At 34.5% G+C, this 20,980-nt stretch overlaps 1 protein-coding gene across 7 annotated transcripts in view; it reads right to left on the bottom strand.

The window, feature by feature from the left end:
- TSGA10 (testis specific 10) overlaps window positions 1-20,980 on the bottom strand; it is a 119,660-nt gene that overhangs the window by 12,516 nt on the left and 86,164 nt on the right. For 6 of the 7 annotated variants that reach the window (XM_036880010.2, XM_057496951.1, XM_036880008.2 and 3 more), the window contains 4 exons: window positions 10,036-10,245; window positions 3,163-3,365; window positions 1,482-1,586; window positions 1,160-1,309 (listed from right to left, as the gene is read on the bottom strand). In XM_036880010.2, the coding sequence (XP_036735905.2) occupies window positions 1,160-1,309; window positions 1,482-1,586; window positions 3,163-3,365; window positions 10,036-10,245 (668 nt within the window). Of the gene's footprint in view, window positions 1-1,155; window positions 1,310-1,481; window positions 1,587-3,162; window positions 3,366-10,035; window positions 10,246-20,980 lie in introns of those variants that run through there. The other variant, XM_057496952.1, reaches the window with a different exon arrangement.

Below are 20,980 nucleotides of genomic sequence, written 5' to 3'. Positions count from 1 at the left end.
CAAAATCCCTGATTTGAAAAGATATATGTATTCCTATGTTTATTGCCACATTATTTACAATAGCCAAGTTGTGGAAGCAACCTAAATGTCCATAAATGAATGGTACATATACACAATGGAATATTATTCAGCCATAAAAAAGGAACCTTGCCATTTGCAACATGGATGGATCAAGAGGGTATTATGCTCAGTGAAATAAGCCAGGCAGAGAAAGACAAATGCCATCATGATTTCACTTATTTGTGGGATATAGAAACAAAGCAAAATAAAATGAACAAAATAGCAGTAGACTCACAGACACTGAGAAGTGACTAATGTTACCATGGGGAAGAGGCTGGGATGGGTGGGTAGGGAGGGTGGGGGGATAAAGGGGCACAATAATTTTCAATTATAATACAAGTTGGTCATGAGGATGGTAGTACAGCTTGGAGAACATAGCCAATGATTCTGTAACACCTTTCTACATTGACAGATAGTAACTGCACTAGAGGGGGTAAGGATTTAATAATATGAATAACTGTTGTACCACTGTGTTGTATAGTTGAAACCAATATAAAATACTTCAATTTAAAAAAAAGCCAAATAATTGTGTATGTGTGGAGAGAGGGCGCATGTGTGAGACAGCACATGCTTTGTCTTATAAACACACAAGAAACAAAACAGGATAAGGCTTTAACAATAGTAAGTACAGGTAAAAGGTATACAGATAATCTTTGTATTATTTTATGTTTTTGTAATTTCTTGTATAAGTTTTAATTTCCAAATAAAAATATTCTCACAAAATTAGTGACATATAGGAATATATCTAAAATATTTTCCTCTGAAAAATTAGCCTATTATTTTCCTAGACCATATGTATTTTAAGGTGTTATATTAACCAATATTTTGTTAATGAAAGTATATGAAAAAATTTGTTGTAGAAACAAAAATAAAAATATTTTTAAAATGTAATTTATGTATACATTAAATAGAAATTTTTCACTTTAGCATTTTTACAGATTAATTATCAAAATATTTTTAGGTCAACATATCCAATCATAATCATGTTTAAATAGCACTATTAGTGAGATTGTCATTGAGTTTCCTAACTCTCTCAAATATTTACTGTATATATTGATTGCTATATGGTCCCCAAAGAATGGATCCTTAAACTACTTACTCTTCTAATGATCGATCTAGGCCTCGGTCAGGAGATCGATGGTGAGCATGTTCTGGTGAATGACATTTTGTCTTTGGCTTTATTGTAGAACTCAAGTGATAAGCATTACTTGAGTAATTTTGGCGGCGAAGTTCTTGCACAGCCCTCTCCCTAAAGCAAAACAGTAAGGCTTTTAAACTTTATATCCAATGACATTATTAGTACTGTCATAAAACCATAATTCAGTTCAACTTTAATATCTAACTATCATGAAAATAACTAAAATCTGTTGTTATCTAAGATGTAATGTTCCATGGTGAACACTGCATAGAGACAAACTTACCTTTCAAAGCGCTCTGTCCCTAGTTGTCTTTTGGTAATGTCTAAATCAGCTTCCAATTGTGTAACAACATTTCTGAACTGGGCCACATCTCTACTCTGGATGGCCCTGCGTAGAAGAATAGGAGTGACAGTTTATTAAAATTAAAATATGGACCCCTGGAGTCCATTAAGCCCTACTGGTTTCTCACCTGCATCCAAGCCAAATTGTGATATTTCTGGATGTGTTAGTACATCTAAATTATGTCAGTTTTTGATGTAGTTAATGTGCGAAGTAGCGTACTTGAAAAGCCTAAGCTGTCTCAGTCCCATTCAATTAGTTAAGCCTTCTCTGTTTCCCTGTTTAGATGGGATAATGTTATCTATTATCTATTATCTATTTTATCTATTTACTGTGAATAATTTTTATAAAAGTATCCTGAGATATTTATTATATGCAAAATAGTAGTACGACCAAATAATCAACACTGGAATTCATTAGCACCCACTACTTTACATATACACAGTGAAATTTGATATATACACACTGTTTAGAAAACATAAATCTCTTCAATTTAACAGGATCTTCTTTAGGGCTAAATAATGCCTTAAATAATATGTCTGTGATAAGGCATACTATCTTGAAGAAGATAATGACAGAGATGAATAATACTTGCACAGAACATTTTATCCTCTTTGCTTGCTTTCAGGATTGCATTATAGATGGCTGAAATTTAAACTTCAGAAACTAAGAACACAAAAGTTTATCATGCTTACCAGTTCTAAATGACAGTATTTACCAATCAGTCTAAAACAGGCTGCACCCTTAAGGTGGGAGTTTTGGCCTACTTCATTAAGGCAGATTTCCACCTACCAGCTTGAGAAAGTTACCCTGCAGAACCGGTTGAAGGTATCACAAAAGCCTAGCTGCAGTGACTGAAAAGCATGACTCAGTCACAGCTGCCTTAACCTGAAAGCAGTTTCTAAAGGACACTGGCCCTGGCTTGGCAGCCCTTGCTTAGACAGCGGTTCTTATGCATGGCAGATTCCTATTCTTTCCCAGGAGCCATGCTCAGCTGAGAGGGCAAAGTTGAGGCTGGATGAAAAAGTGTGATAGATACAAACAGAGGCTAAGGGTGAGCAGTGATTTTTGTGAGAGATGAACAAGTTTCATAATAAAACATTCACTATGCAGGCAGGCATTTCTACCCAATCTTCCAACTAGTGGTCTTGTAATAAGGTGCTAAGGATTTTTTTAAAAAGCCAAATTCAGTGCTATAAGGGAAGTCTTTAGTATTCTGTGAATGCAGATCTTCCTCGTACCCAATATACACTTACAGGTATGTAAGGAAATACTATGTGACAATTGGAAAGACTAGGTAGCAATACCAGGCAGGTCCATAAATAGAAAAACTCTAGTTTCAGAAGTGCTTCATTTTTTTTCTAATTTGGTTATAATATTTCCTAGATTAAATATTCTCTTATACCCAAAGTTCCACTAAAAACAACAGAGATGGTTAAACTTAAAAACATATAATAAATACTAAATCTTAAGCAAATCACAGTATTTCTGGTCCTCAGTTTAATTAATGGCAAATTATGGGCACTATATTTTCTGAATTCCAGCTTCAAAATTCTACTAACCTATAAAATACCCAAAATTTAAGAAATACAACTTTCTGTTATTATATTGCCAACCAACTCACATTTTATTTTCTGCCAAACAAAGGTGTTCTTTAAGAAGCTGAATTTCAGATTCTTTTTCTTGAAGTGCTATCTGAGACTGATATTCTTTGTCTCTTTTGGCCACCAGCAAAGCTTCTAGATTCTGCATGGAGATTCTCTCATTTGTCATCTGACTCTTTAGTAGTTCTATTTCAGAACGAGCAGAATCTAATTCATTCTCCATCTGTACAACAATAGGAAGATATCTATACTTAACTCCAATTCATTCACTTAACTGATTATCAGAGGCTCATAAAATTAATTTCTTGACTAGAAATTGTGCTTCCCTTCTTACCAAAGACACACACACACATACACATTATTACTTCCCCAACTCTCTGATCATATTAAAAAATTCATTGACTTAAATGAAGACTTATTAACCAAACTGCAAACAATTTCCATTTCCAGCTTTGTTATTTCTTTATATTTTTCTGCAAGACTTAAATGGTGATATATGTTACTACCGCTTTGTCCTGAGTTAGGTGAGTTGCAAACACCTAGCCACCTTTGGGAATGTCACTGTACTCCATTGTTAAGGGAGATAAGGAGTAATTGCTCATTCTCTGTCTTGCATAAACCTGTGCAAAGCTTTTTTGAAGGTTATCTTGAGCCTGGAATATACTCTCTAAGCTAAATGTTTCTTCAAAAGGAAGAAAATCAAAACCAGAAAAAGAATATTTATATTATATATATATATATGTATATATATATATATACATACACACATATATATACACATATATATACATATATATATAAAACATTTATATAATAAATAAGATATGCATTTAAAAAGTTAAACATGAAAGGATAAAACTCTAAGAAAGAATTTAATAACACTGAAATTATTGGTGGCTGGGTAGCTAGGGGAAGAAATTTCTAGACTACATACAATTTTTAAAAGTCTATATGAAAAATTAACATATTGATAAACAATACAAGAGTATAAATGATATAAACTTAACCATAAATAAACTTAACCAAAATTTAGGAGGAAAAAACTAGAAGAAAACAAATTTAATAAAATAGTTAGTATCTTACTAGCATAAGGAACTCAAACAAACTAGTGAGAAATATGAACTAATGACATGAACAGAACATTTACAAAATATAACTAATTAGTAAACATATGGAAAAAATGTACCCTTACAAATAATCAAAGAAATATTAGTTAAAGTGATGCAATTTCTAGTCCAGGGTTTCTTAATATTGACACTACTAAACTAACCTTTTGGGTTGTATAATTATTTGGGGTAGGGAACTGTCTTATAGGGGTATTATAAGATGTTTAGCAGCATCCATGGCCTCTACTACCTCAGTTGTGACCATCAAAAATGTCTCCAGATATTGATGTCCACTGGGAACAAAAAACTCTTTCAGTGAACCACTGTTCTAGTTTATCAAATTGGCAAATTTCTTAGTGTGTGTTGATTAAATGGGTAATGGCAGTTTCATATACTCTGCTGGCAGTAATACAAAATGAACCATCACTTTTTTTGGTAACAGCTTTAGTGGAATATAATTCACATACCATACAACTCAGCCATTGAAATGGTACAATTCAATTATTTTTAGTATGTTAACAGAATTGTGTGATCATACAATTTCACAATCTAGTGTTATAACTTTTTCATTATCCCAAAATGAAACCTAGTAGTATTAGCAGTCACTTTGCACCACACCCTCTACACCAGCCCCAGCCCTAGGCAATCCCTAACCTACTTTTTGTTGCTACAATGTGCCTTATTCTGGACATTTCATGTAAATGGAATAGTACAATGTGTGTGGTCTTTTGTGACTGATTTCCTTATTTAGCATAGTGTTTTCAAGTGTCATCAATGTTACAGTAGTTCAGTACTTTGTTACTTTTATTGCCAAGTAATATTCCCTTGTATAGATGTAGGAACATTTTAGCTATTTACACTTTCTGGCTATTATAAATAATGCTGCTAAGAACATTCATGTACAAGTTTTTGTGTCAACCTATGTTGTCATTCCTCGTCAGTACCCACAGTGATTCAAGGGATGCAAAGCTGGTTTAACATTAAAATATCAACCAGTGTAACTTATCATATCAACAGGCTAAAGAAGAAAAAGTCACATGAGCCTATTAATTAGGATATTAATTAATTAGATGCAGAAAGAGCACTTGATATAAAAATTCAACACCATTTTTTATTTAAAAAAACTTCCAGAAATACAGGGGAACTTCTCCAACTTGATAAAAAGCATCTACAAAATCCTACAGTTTACCTAATAGTGAAAGACTGAATGCTCTTCCCTAAGACTGGAAGAAGGCAAGGATGACTACTTGTACCACTCTTTTCCAATGCAGCATTAAAGTACTAACCAGCATAAAAACTCCAGAAAAGGCATAAAGGTTGAAAAGGAAGAAATAAACTGTACCTGTTTACAGAAAACATGGTTGTCCGCATAGAAAATTCTAAGAAATCTGCAGAAAAACTCCTAGAACTAATAAATAAGTTTAGCAAAGTCAAAGGTTATAAGCACTCAAAAATCAATTGTACTTCTAAGCACAGGCACTGAACACATTGATAGCAAAATTATACCTCAAATACCATTTGTAGTAGCTCAAAAAAGAGAAATATCTTGTTATTTTTGTAGGTATAAATCTAACAAAACAAGTACAGAACTTACATGCTGAAAACTACACAAATTCAACAAAAGAAAACAAAGATCTAAATAAGACATACTATGTTCATGGACTGGAAGCCTCAACCTGGTAAATATGTCAGTTCTTCCCAATTTGATACATGGGTTAATACAACTCCTATAAACATCCCAGCAAGATATTTTACAGAAATAGATTATTCTAAAATTTCTATGGAAAGATAGAGAGACTAGAATAGATAAAACAATTTTGAAAAAAGCAGAATAAAATGAATGGAATCAGTCTATCTGATTTAAAAGCTTATTATTTAGCTACAGTAATTTGGTAATTACTGTGTGGTCTTGGTGGAGAGACAGACACACAGATCAATGTAAAAGAATAGAAACCAAGAAATAGACCCACTTAAATATGTCCAACTGATTTTATACAGAGGTACAAAATCAATTTAATGGAGAAGACAGCTTTTTCAACAAATGGTACTGAAGCAATTGGATACCTATAGGCAAAAAAATAAATCTCAGTGTAAACCTGACACCTTATGCATAAATTAATTCATTATGGATCATGGAATTAAATATGAAACATTAAACTACACATTTTTAGAAAAAAACCTGGGGAAAATCTTTGGGATTTAGGGTTATAAAAATTTAGACTTAAAACCAAAAGCACAGTTCATAAAAGGAAAATTGATAAATTGCATTTCATCAAAATTTAAAACTTTTGCTCTGAGAATGACCCTGATCAGAGGATGAAAATACAAGCCACATAGTGGGAGAAAATATTTGCAAACCACATATCAGATAAATGACTAGTATCTGGTATATATAAGGAACTCTTAATACTCAACATTAAAAATGCAAACAATCCAATGAGAACATGGACAAAAGACATAAAGATACAGTGACATCTATGTAAAGCAAAAAGCACACCAAAAATATTTTCAACTTTATTAGTCATTAGAAATGCAAGTAGATTGTGATATAGCACTATATACATATCACAATGGCTAAAACTAAAGATAGTGACACCACCAAATGCTGACAAGGATTCAGAAAAATTGGGACACTCATACATTGTTGCTGGGAATGCAAAATGATACAAACCCTTGGGAAAACAGTTTGGCAGTTCCTTAAAAAACTAATCATGCGTCTGCTGTATTATCCAAAAGTTGTATTCCTAGGCATTTACACAAAAATGAATATTTATGTTTACACAAAAACCTATACACAAATGTTTGCAATAGCTTTATTTGTAAGATGCAAAAACTGGAAATAACCCAGATGTTCTTCAATGCATGAATGGTTAAACTGTGTTACACCAATAGCATGGAATATTATACTGCAACAAAAAGGAATGAACTACTAACACACAAAACAACCTGGATGTACCACTAGGTAATCATGCTGAGTGAAAAAAAAAAAACCCAATTCCAAAAGGTTACATACTGAATGATTCTTGAAGTGACAGAATTATAGAAATGGAGAACAGATTAGTGGTTGCAGGGGCTAAAGAAGGGTTGAGGATAAGAGAGAAGTAGATGGGGTACAAAAAGGCAACATGATGGAAATGCTCCATACCTTGCCCAAATCAATGTCTACATACTAGCTGTGATATTATACTATAGTTTTGCATGATGTTATCATTGGGGGACATCAGGCAAAGGATACACAGGATTTGTTTGTATTATTTCTTATAATTGCATGTGAATCTATAATTATCTCAGAATCAAAAGTTTAATTTAGAAAAAATTATTTGAGTGTCCCCTATATGCATATTACAGCTAAAGAAAGATACAGATAAATAAGATAGTCCTTGCTCTTGAAAGTATAGCTTATTATAGGGATAAACATACACACATAAATAACTAAATTTCAAGGGAAAAACTTTTATTTCAGGAGTATTTTAAGATACAATGAGAATTAGCCTGACAACTTCACACCCATCAGAATAGCTATTATCAAAAAAAGAAAAAAAAAAACATAACTAATAAAGTATTGGCAAGGAAGTAGAGAAACTGGAACCCTTATGCACTATTGGTGGGAATATAAAATGGTATAGCCATTGTGGAAAACAGTATGGATGCTTCTCAAAAAACTAAAAATAGAATTACCATATGATCTAAAAATCGACCTTCTGGGTATAGATGCAAAAAATTAAAAGCAGGGTTTCAAAAATATATTTGTACACCCATATTTCATAGCAGCATAATTCAAAATGGCTACAACATGGAAGCAACCCAAGTGTCCATCAAGTTGGATAAACAAAAATGGAGTATTTTTCAGCTTTTTAAGGGAAAGAAATTCTGCAATATGATACAACATTGATGAACCTTGAGGACATTATGCTAAGTAAAATAAGTCAGTGACAAAAAGACAAATATTACATGATTCAACTTATGTGAGATACTTAGAGTAGTCAAAATCATAAAGACAGAAATATGTAACAGTGGTTTCCAGGAGTTGGAGAGAAGGGAGAGTGGACAGTTTTGCATAACAGGTATAAAGTGTCAGATTTACAAAATGAAAAAAGTTATGGGCATGGATGGTGGTGATGGTTGCACAACAATATGAATGTATTTAGTAGCACTCAACCATATATTAAAAAATAATTAAGATAGTAAAGGTGATGTATGTGTGTATTTTAACACAACCAAAAAAAGAAAAAGTAGTATGATAACAGCAAATAAACCATAAAACTTGGAGTAAACAATCTTTAAAATATTTTTAAAAACTAATATAAATCATTATCAACTTAAACATAGTTCTATTGCTACAGGTAATGATTTTAAAGCTTAAAGAAACTTTCTGCAATATACCTTACTTGGTTAGGGTCTATTATTATTTTAATAAGCTTTGGGATAATTTTTTCTGGTATTTCATCTTTATATTGTTCCAGTTGTTACAACAACATACATTACTTTTCTAATTTGAAAACAACAAGCAAAAAAGTGTTTTTAAAAAAAAAATTAAGGACATATTATTTGGATTTTTACAGTGGTTATCTATTCATGAGTTACTTTCTTTGTTATTGAAATATAGTTGACATACAATATTAAGTTGGTTTCAGGTGTTCAACACAGTGATTCAACAATTATATATATTACTAAATGCTCACTATGATAAATGTAGTAACCATCTGTCACCATACAAAAATATTACATTACTGACTATATTCATGAGTTACATTCATCATTAAAAAGATCTTGTTGAAATGAAAGATAATTTAAAGAAAAGTCTGAGAATTCTGGTATATACCACTTCATTAATAAAATATTAACAGTGGATTCTTATAGAAACCAAATAGACACATGGTTCTCAAATGCATCATATCCTCCTAACAACCAGCAGACTAGCAAAATTAAAAGTTCAATAAGGTTGCATAGTAACAGAAATGTAAACATGATCAAAATGTATTGATATTTTAATTACACTATGTAACTTTATACATACCCCTTTAGGATTCGGGCTCCATCTACCCCTTCACATGCATCTCCAACCACTTTCACCCATGTATATGACACTGCCCAGTGCAAATTACTATTTGCTCAATAATTCATTTATTCCTCCATACTATTGCCTATGTATGTAATAGTATGTAGTATACTTATCATCCCTTATGATTTCAGCAGTATGTCCTTGTGAACTCCTCCATGACACCCACAGGCTGAGTAGGGATTCCCACTCTAAAACTGTAAGTATTTCTTGGTAGTATAAGATTCATACCAAATGATTTGTATATCAATATTAGGAGGTCCTTGAGGGCAGGGGGCTGTATCTTTTGAACATTATAATCATAGTGGCAAGTACAATGTTAGGCATACACTAGACACAACCACAGTAAGTTTAAACTGAATTCTAATTTAAAAGAACCCAGCCAATTAGTAAATAAATTTAACTTAAAATAATACTATTAAAGTTCTAATTGAGTGAAATAAACCTCAACCTCATGGCTCTTTGCTGAATGCCATGCCAATGTGTTTTAGAATTCTTCTGGCTAAAAGAAAATGTAAGTTACGTACTAAAAGGAAGAGTTTTTGTTATATTCTTGAGTTGTTGGAACATGGCTGTAATAAATTAATCTCTTGGACTTTAAAAATAAAATCTAAAGTTGAAAGCCATGGCTTGATGTAATACTTTTTTAAGAATTTATTTTTCTAAAATTGTAGCAATTTTATAGTAATAGTAATATTAAAAGAATGATTTAAAAATATGTTACATACCATTTCTATTTCTTGATCTTTAGCAACCAACTGCCTATTGAGAAGTTCTTTGCTTGAGTCAAGTTTGATACAAAGTTCCCTTGTGGAAGATAAATCTGCAAGGGCAGACACTTTTTCAAACTGAACCTTCTGAAGCTCCTCTTCCATCTTTACAAGAGATTTGTGTAATGTAGCCATCTGGGATTTATAAGACCTTTCTGCATTTAAGTGCTGCAAGGACAAAATTATTATATATATTTTACTGTAAAAAAAACTACAACTTGGAAAACAAAGTGAGGCAAATCTTTTAACAATAGTGCACTTTGATTATAAGACACTTTAATGATACACATGGTAATAGTAATGTACAAAACACTACAGGAAAGACAAATTCAGGTTTCAAATTTCTGCACATAAAATCCATAAGTAAGGTGGTCAACTGGTTGTTCTTCTTAATATATTTAGAAAACTTCTCCCACCTAAAAGTTTCAGTCCCAAAGCTAGACATGGTCTATAGTTGGCCTAAATTTGCTACAGTTTCAGTTATTCTATAATATAAATATTGTTGTTGTTAAAGTCAAAACATTATCCACTACCACTGTTTCATTCACAATACCCATTTTCAATTCTTGAATAGCATGTTGATATCGATAAAAATAACAGAAAGTGAGGCCTGGAACCTCTCTAGCACTTACTAATACCTGTGAGGGAAGAAAGACTCAAAGCAAGTATAAATAAAGAATACATCTGCATTATGGGATATAAAGCATGTTTTCAAAACTATAATATGAGATTCCAGTTATGTAAATGCTTTCAAATGCTCAAGATAATTCTACCCCCTTTTTTTCTTTCAGAAAAATCTCTTATGTAAGTGCACTACCACCTACAGAGAAATATTTGCTACAGCTGTTAGTGTGAACAAGTTGTTAGTGAAGCTATTAACTGAGAGGCAAAGAAAGAAACATTTCTGTTTTTGTAGGTGCTTTTACAAGAACAAAACACACAAAAATTGCTCCTGGAATAACTTATTTGGCCACAATTCATTTGTACCTTTCTCCCTAGCTTCCTTCCTCACTCATTCTTCAAACAACCTTCTAGCCATCCAGACTTCAACCACCCACTCACTTAACTATCTATCCATTCCATATTTATTGAGTATATTCCATGTTCCAATGTGCTTAGATGGATATCTAATGGTAAACAAAATGATTTCTGCTCTCATGAAACTTTCAGACATTCAGGGAGTCATGCATCAATCAAATAATCATACAGAAGAACATATATAGATGCATATTAAGCAAATACTGCTAGAGATAAAAAAAGTGTTTAACAAAGGAAAGTGACCTAGACTGAGAGGATCAGGGAATTCAGGAAAGGCTTCCCTCAGTAAATGACACTTGAGAGAGGTCTGAAAGGTGAGTAATTATACAGTGTGTGTGGGGAGGGGAGGGCAGTTTCCAAATTGAACGAATGCAAAGCGCACAGGCCCTGGAAGGGGTGTTTGTAGGGTGGGAAATGACATGATCCAAAAATAGAGAAGGCTAGTATGGCTGGAGCCTAGTGACTACAGAGGAGCATGATAGGAGATGTAGTTGTGAAGCACACATGACTTACAAGGCAGAGCCTAGCAAGCCAGGTTAATACTTAAGTCTTTAACCACTGAAAGATCCTAAAGAAAGAGGTGATGCAGTCAGTTTTGTGTTTTGGAAAGATCACTTTGAATGCTTCAGGTTCTAGCAAAATAGTTGTTAAGCTAAAAGAAAAACATTCTGGATAAACTAGACCAAAAAAAAAATTTGTAATTCACAACTGAGCTTGCAGGAAAGAGAGAGAAATTCTCACATGCCAAAAACAGAGAAAACAGAGCCAGAGCAGGAAGAAATGAGCAGGCTTGAAGATAAGGGTTGGGGGTAGGAAGACATGTAACAGTGAGTGGCTTATGTTTCAATGCTCAAGCAAGGATAGGAAACAAGAACTTAGGACTAATGGAGAGTGGAACTGAGACACCTACATAATCTGGGGCCCTGAAAGGAGACTAGGGGAGAAAAAAATGAATTCAACCTCAGCGATAAAACCAAAAGTTTATCTTGCCCTGGTTTCTGGGTAGGGAAAAAAATGTCTTATGTAGAAATTGAAACCATAAGTCTGACCTCACTCAATTTTGGAGTGTGACTTTACCTATATCCAATTCTAAGTTTTAACATAAAATTTGTCCCATGCCAATAACTCAGAGTCCCATTGTAGAAGCAAACTCATCGCCATGGTCATACAAGATTGTATACGAGGAAGAAAGTCCTGTTTAAGAGGAGCTTACAATCAAACATAGGAAACAATTCATTGAAAGAGAGTCAAAAAAACAACACATAGGATCAGACTTCTACACTTTCAATTATTGAACAAAATATCTTAGAACACAAGGAAAAATATGCTTGAAAATTGTTTTAAAGATTGGATTAAAGATGGTGGCATGAGAAGTGAGACAGAGACCTCCTCCTAAAACCACATATAATATGAAAATATAATTTAATACAACTAATCCTGAAAGAACAACAGCAAAGAAGGCTGTACCAGACTGCATACACCTGGAGAAAAGACTTCATGGGCAGGGTACCATACTAAAGCTGTGGCCGGGTGGTGCCCCAGCCCTTTCCCCACCCAAGTTCACCAGCTGGAGGAAGAGAAACAGGATGGGGAGGGAGTGGAGGCCTGGGACTGCTGAACACCTAGCCCTGGAGATCTGCTCTGGGAGCATGAACCTACATTGCATGGTGCTACGGTGATTTAGAGTGGTGGGAAAGCTAAGACAGGAGGAATACCTGGAGAGAAAGAGATTCCAGCTGCTTGTGGAAAACAGGGATTCATATCCGGCTGATCTGGGGGAGCAGTCTGAGAGACTTCTTAAAATTGAGAGGGCTGCTAAAGGGGCAAGGATTATACAGAGCTTGCTCAGGAGAAAAGACAGGTAGAAAAAAATTGTCTGGGTGCACTCTGCCCAGCAGGTTGGGAGCTTAAATGATCTTCAGGCCCTCCAACCCCATGGCGGGCTACACAGCTCCAAGGCCCCCTACCATGATACACAGCCTGCTGAGTCTTCCCCCCAGCTAGCCTGCACCTGGCTCAGGCTCACAAACTGGGAACCTCTGCCCTGGCATCAGGCCAGCCAGAGGGAAGCCCCACCTATGGCAGCTACAAACACAAAGCATAGAGGCTTACACCTGTGTGTTCGGCCCACTGGTTCTGGCAGTGGAGACAGGCATAGGAGCCAAGAAGCAACAAACAGTTCTTTCCTCCCCCCAAGCACCAACACCGCTCCCCTGTAACCCCTGACATTGCTCCAGGGGCTGAACAGCTCCAGAGAGTAGAGCTTCTGGGCACTAGAGGGCACCACAGACAAATTACAAAATGTCAAAAGAACCTGGTTCAAAGCAAAATTATGAATACACCTGAGAAAGATTCAAATGCAATCAACCTCATGAATCTTCCTGAAAGAGATTTCAAAATAAAAATCATTAACATGCTCATGGAGTTACAGAAAAATATTCAAGAACTCAGGAATGAATTTAGGATAGAGATTCAATCATTGAAGAATACAATGGAGGGTATTAAAAGCAGATTTGATACGGTGGAGGAGATGATAAATGAAATAGAAATTAAGAAAGAGGAATACAAAGAAGCTGAAACACAGAGAGAAAAAAGGATCTCTAAGAGTGAAAGAATACTGAAAGAATGGTGTGACCAATCCACATGGAACAATATTCATATTGTATGAATAGGGGTGCCAGGAGAAAAAGAGATAGAAAGTGTCTTTGAGGAAGTTATAGCTGAAAACTTCCCCAATCTGGGGAAGAAATAGTCTTTCAAGCCATGGAGGTGCACAGATCTCCCAACACAAGGGACCCAAGGAGGACAACACCAAGACATATAGTAACTAATATGGCAAAGATCAAGGATAAGGACAGACTATTAAAAGCAGCGAGAGAGAGAAATTAGATCACATACAAAGAAAAACCCATCGGCTATCATCAGACTTCTCAGCATAAACCTTACAGGCTACAAGGGAGTGGCATGATATATTTAATGCAATGAAGCAGAAGGGCCTTGAACTAAGAATACTTTATCTGGCAAGATTATCATTTAAATTTGAAGGAGGGATTAAACAATTTCCAGATAAGCAAAAGCTGTGAGAATTTAGTTCCCACAAATCATTTCTACAGTGTATTTTGGAGGAACTGATATAGATATAAGTGTTCCCAAGGTTAAATAGCTGTCACCAGAAGTAATAAAAAGGGATAGACAGAGAGTACAGAATATGACACATAATATATAAAGAATGGAGGAGGAAGAAAAGGAGAGGAAAAAAAAGAACCTTTAGATTGTGTTTGTAATAGCATACTAAGTAAGTTAAGATTGACTCTTAGATAGTAAGGAAGTTATGCTTGAACCTTTGGTAACCACGAAACTAAAGCCTGCAGTGGCAATAAGTACATACCTATAGATAATCACCCTAAGTGTAAATGGTCTGAATGCACCAATCAAAAGACATAGTCACTAAATGTATAAAAAAACAAAACCTAACTACATGCTGCCTACAAGAGACTCACTTCAAACCCAATGACATACACAGACTAAAAGTGAAAGAAATGGAAAAAGATATTTCATGCAACTAATAGGGAGAAAAAAGCAGGTGTTGTAGTACTTCTGTCAGACAAAAGAGACTTCAAAACAAAGAAAGTCACAAGAAACAAAAAAGGACATTAAATAATGATAAAGGGGTCAATCCAACAAGAGGATATAACTATTACAATATGGGATATATCTATGCACCCAACCCAGGAGCACCTACATATGTGAAACAAATACTAACAGAATTAAAAGGGGAAATAGAATCTAATGCATTCGTTCTAGGAGACTTCAACACACCACTCACTCCAAAGGACAGATCAACCAGAGAGAAAATAAGTAAGGCACAGAGGCGTTGAACAACACATTAGAACAGAAGGACCTAACAGACATCTACAGAACTATATACCCCAAAAGAGCAGGATACACATTCTTTTCAAATGCACATGGAACATTTTCCAGAATAGATCACATACTGGGCCACAAAAAGAGCCTCAGTAAAATCAAAAAGATTGAAATTGTACCAATAAACTTCTCATATCACAGGTATATAAAACTAGAAGTAAATTGTACAAAGAAAATGAAAAGACTCACAAACACTTGGAGGCTTAACAACATGCTCTTAAATAATCAATGGATCAATGACCAAATTAAAACAGAGATCAAGCAATATATGGAGAAAAATGAAAACAACAGCATAATGCCCCAACTTCTGTGGGATGCAGCAAGGCAGTTCTAAGAGGGAAATATATACCAATCCAGGCCTATTTAAAGAAGGAAGAACAATCCTAAATGAACAGTCTAAATACCCAATCCCAAATGAATAGTCTAAATTCACAATTATTCCAATTGGGAAAGAAAAACAGATGAGGCCCAAAGTCAACAGAAGGAGGGACATAATAAAGTGGTATTAAGTATATTCATGTTGTTGTGCAACCATCACCACCATCCATCTCCAGAACTCTTCATCTTACAGAATTGAAACTGTGCCCATTAAACAATGCCTCCCCATTCCCTCACCCCCAGCCTCTGGCCACCACCATTTTCCTTTTTTTTTTTAAATTTAAAATAGTGTTGCCATTCAACAGGCACATGAAAAGATGCTCCACATCGCTAATTATCAGGGAAATGCAAATTAAACTACAATGAGATACCACCTCACACCAGTTAGGATGGCCAACATAGAAAAGACTAGGAGCAACAAATGCTGGTAAGGATGCGGAGAAAGGGGAACCCTTCTACACTGCTGGTGGGAATGTAAATTAGTTCAACCATTGTGGAAAGCAGTATGAAGGTTCCTCAAAAAACTAAAAATAGAAATACCATTTGACCCAGGAATTCCACTCCTAGGAATTCACCCTAAGAATGCAGAAGCCCAGTTTCAAAAAGACATATGCACCCCTACATTTATCGCTGCACCATTTACAATAGCCAAGAAATGAAAACAACCTAAGTGTCTATCAGTAGATGAGTGCATAAAGAAGATGTGGTACATATACACAATGGAATATTATTCAGCCATAAGAAGAAAACAAATCCTACCATTTGCAACAACATGGATGGAGCTAGAGGGGTATTGTGCTCAGTGAAATAAGCCAGGCACAGAAAGACAAGCACCAAATGATTTCACTCATCTGTGTAGTATAAGAAGGAAGCAAAAAATTGCTGAATGCATCCAAGAACTAACCAGTACTGCTGAAGAAGAAAGAATGAACTAGAAGACAGATCACAGCACAAAGAGATAAATAAATAGAAACTATAATAAAAATACCAATAAACATTTAGACTTAGAACAAAACAGCAGCAGACTCACAGAACCCAAGAATGGACCAACAGTTACCAACGGGAAAGGGAGTGGACAGGATGGGTGGGAAGAGATGGAGAAGGGGAAAAAGGGGCATTACGATTAGCACACATAATGTAGTGGGGGGGCACAGGGAAGGCAGTATAGCACAGAGAAGACAAGTAGTGATTCTATAGCATCTTACTACACTGACGGACAGCCACTGTAATGGGGTATGTGGTGGGGACTTGATAATGGGGGGATATAGTAACTACAATGTTGTTCATGTAAGTGTATATTAATGATAGTAAAAAAAAGACCCACAATGTAATACCAAAAAAAAAAAGTTATTTTAAAAACTTTAAGGAAAAAATTGAAAAGAATAAGACTTAGAAAAAGAAACAGATTTAAAGAAGAATTGGATAGAACTTCTGAAAAGAAAGGAAAAGTAGTTAAGAAAATAAAAAAATTGCTGAATGCATCCAAGAACTAACCAGTACTGCTGAAGAAGAAAGAATGAACTAGAAGACAGATCACAGCACAAAGAGATAAATATATAGAAACTATAATAAAAATACCAATAAACATTTAGACTAGAAGATCCAAAAGTATATTATAAAAGTTGAAGGAGATGGTAGAATTTGGAGGCAGTAATATCCAAATAAATAACACTGGAAATTTTTCCAAAAATAATAAAATACACGAATACTCTGACTAGAAAATTTAAACAAAACCAATACAAAAAAAAAAAAAAAGCATACCTGGACATATAATAGTGAAACTACAAAGAGAAAGAAAAGACCTGAAGAAGAACCAACAACAAAGACAGACTTACAATGAAATCAAAATTACAACAGACTTTTCAACAGAAAAGGCAATTATTATGAAAGTTATCAAGAGAAAATAACTCTCAACCTTGAATTCTATACTCATCTAAACTAACACTCAAGACTGAAGGAAAATAAAGCTGTTTTCAGATGACTGAGGAAACTAATTCAAAAATCAAAGAAAGGAAATAGTCTGAAAAAAAGAATTTGAACTTGGAAGAAATAGAATGCATGGAGGAATGATGAATGAAGATTTCATAAACATATGGGTGGGTACAAATAAGGATTAACTGAAAAAATACTAGTAGTAATAATTTTTTAGAATATAAAAATACAAAATGGAACTAAATTAGTACATAAGAACACCATAAAAGATTGGCGTGTGTGTCTGAGGAAGAATAAGAGAGAGCGCATACACACACTAGTTGGTAGGATACTACGCTCAGAATTCAACTGGACCATGTATTGACTAGGTAGAGGGTTGATGATACTAGCAAAAGACTTTGTTAAATGTACATGTTACAATTTTAACTACTGAAAGAATAGATTGACAATATATAATTTCTAAACCAGTAAGTAGTGGGGGTGGGAAGTATGTAAAGAGAACAAAAACATAACAGCTGGATAAAAGGAAAAAAGAAACACAAAAGAATTGTGACCAGTTGAAAATACAAAATAAATTGGTAATAGTAAACCTAAATGTGCCAGTAATCCAAACAAATACATTAAAGAGATTAAACTTATCAGTTAACAGAAAAATATTCTCAGATTGAATTTTTTAAAAAATCACGCTATATGGTGTTTATTAGAGACAAACAGTTGGAAAGGATTTTTAAAAAGAAACATAATGTTTCTGTTCCAGCCATGACAGAATGGAATTTAACTTATCTTCCTACCCTTAACAACTAAAAAACTACTTTAAAAAAAAGAAAGAAGGAAAGAAGGAGGGAAAGAGAGAAAGAAAGAGAGAGAGAGAGAGAGAGAGAGAGAGAGAGAGGAGAGAGCGAGGGAGAGGAAGGCAGGAAGGGAAGGAGGAAACAACTGCTTTCAGACACCAGCACAAGACTGTTGATCTCTGAGATTAGTAAAACAAACAAGATGCCTCCTATGATCATTCCAACTATCTGTCAGGAGACACTTTCCTGTCTGTAGTTCAGGGAAGGAAACTTCAATTAGAGTATGGTTGTGTTGCTAAGTTGAAGAGACAGAAATAAGCATCTGAAATACATAGGGTAAAGTTCCAGAAATAAGGGATCTACACAAAAAAACCTAGGAATCTCCTTGAGTCTGTTGCTAAATATTGAGCCATGAATATATAAAGTGAAACTCCATGAGATTGGGAAAGACAGACCAGGGAGCTCTAGGGAAAATGATCCCATAGCTGATATATAGTTGGGGATATATCAATGTTTGAACCTGCCAAAGTGAAAAGTCTTTAATGAACACTGGGATGAGCATTTAATAGAGACCTCAGAAGGGTCAGACTTTAGTGCTGGGGCTAAACTAGTCTTACAGAAAAGGCCACTTTATATGCCCTATCAAAACTGAAAAACAATCTTGAAAGGATCAGTTGACCTACAAGTAATTTAACAGCCTGCCAGAACAAATCTGACACTTTAAAGGAAGACAACAATATCTAACATTCAACAAAGTAAAATTCACAATGTCCAGCCTCCAATTAAAAAAATACCAGACATGCAAAGTGCAGGAAAATTTGACTCACAGTAGGATAAAAATCAGTTGACTAAGCAAATGCAAAAATGACAAAGACAATATGAACAGACAAGGGCTTTAAGACAGATATTATCCAGACAAGAGAAAGTAACAGGTTCTGAATTACCCTGTTGCCACAAACAACTAGAAAAATGGAGAAAAATATAGGAGGGAAAACCTGTTTTCAGACAACTGGTAGCAGGTAGCTTAGCACAATGATCTCTGATGGAAGAAAAACAAACAAGGTGAACCATATGATTGCCTCAGTTTCTTGCTTAAGAAGCAAATCCTGGACGATGATCCAGGGAAAAGGAACCAAAACACAGTCCAGAGACCTCATTGAATTCATAAGAGAAAGATCAGTTCAGAAAGACTGAGGGGGCTAGAATTGTGGGATAGAACACCAGAGGGAAGGCGGCTATGCAGAGAAGGAGTTCCAGAAATCTGTCCATGCACAGGTGAAACTCCATGAGACCAGGCAAAGAACAACTTCGTAGGAAAGAACAATTCCAGGAGAACCATGAGCCAAACAATGCCCATATCTTATATAGGCCCAGGAATCATTCATGATCTCATAGCCAGAGTAGAGACAGTTTTACACTTCACTACTATAGCAGGCATTCAATAGAGGCCCAAGAAGGGTTATACTCTTCCTAGTGGGGATAAATTAGCCCTAGAATAAAGACTATTCTAGACCTATACTAAAGGGATTTTAAACAATCCTTAAAAAGATAAAGTGAATGTCAAGTAATAGTGTAGGCAAGATAAACCTAACAAGTTTTAAAATTCAGCTCTCAACAGTGTAAAATTAACAATATCTAGAATACAATTGGAATTTACTAAATGGGCCCAGAAGTAGAGATATGAGACCTTCAGTCAAGAAAAAATCAGTCAGTAGATGCAGAATCAAATATGGCAGAGATGGAATTAGCAAACAAGGACATTACAACAGCTACTATAAATGCACTCAATATGCTCAAGGATTTAAAGAGAAAAATAAAAACGAGAAGTGAAAGACATTCAAAAGAAACCAGTGGAATTTTTGGAAATGAAAATAAAATCTGTGAAATGAAAATTTCACCCAATGGAATTAGCAGCAAATTAAACACATCAGATCAGTAAACACGATGACACAAAATTGGCAACTACATAGAATGAAGCAAAAAGAGAAAAAAAGACTGAGAAAAAATGTATAGAGCCTTAATGATCTGTGGAATAATATCAAGTGGTCTGACATATGTGGAATTGTAGTTCCAGAAGAAGGGGGTAGGAGGACAAAAATATTTGAAGGAAAATGGCCAAATATTTTCTGAATTTGATGAAACCTACAGTCACAAGAAACTCTTTTGAGTGTTACAAACACAAGGAAAATAACACCAACTTTAATTGCAGAAAGCCCAGTTGCTGAAAACCAGTGATAAAGAGAATGATTAGAGAAATAAAAATAACTTCAGATTTCTCTCCAAAAACTACAAAAGCCAGAATACAATGAAATAACATCACTTAAATGGTCAAAGAAAAAATATCTACCAACTGAGAATTCTCTATTCAGCAAAAATGTTCTTCAGAAATGAAAGTGAAATAAACACTTTGAAACAAACAAGACCTGAGAGAATCTGGTGCCAACAGAACTTCACTAGGAGAAATGTTTAAAGGAAATTCTTCTGGCAAAGAGAATTTGAAGTAGATGAAAACTTGGATCCACCCAAAGGAATGAAGGCTTCAGAAATAGTGAATATGTGTGTGAATAAAAAACTTACATTCACTTCATATTTTAATTTCTTTAAAGATAGCTATTTAAAGTGAAAATAATAATGCATTATAGAGTTTATAATATATGTAGAAGTAAAATATAAGAACAGTAAGATAAAAGATGGGGGGAGGAAATAAGAGGATACTATGAAGTAATATATTACTTGAAGTTAGACTGTGACAAGAGATTCATGGTTTATACCTCAGAGCAAACAATTTTTAAAAATGATATATACCTTACACAGCCATACTAGAGATAGAATGGAATGCT

This window comes from Manis pentadactyla, chromosome 2 (assembly GCF_030020395.1).
Source record: "Manis pentadactyla isolate mManPen7 chromosome 2, mManPen7.hap1, whole genome shotgun sequence".
NCBI classification, from domain to species: domain Eukaryota; kingdom Metazoa; phylum Chordata; class Mammalia; order Pholidota; family Manidae; genus Manis; species Manis pentadactyla.
This window is presented reverse-complemented; position numbering and strand designations above follow the sequence as displayed.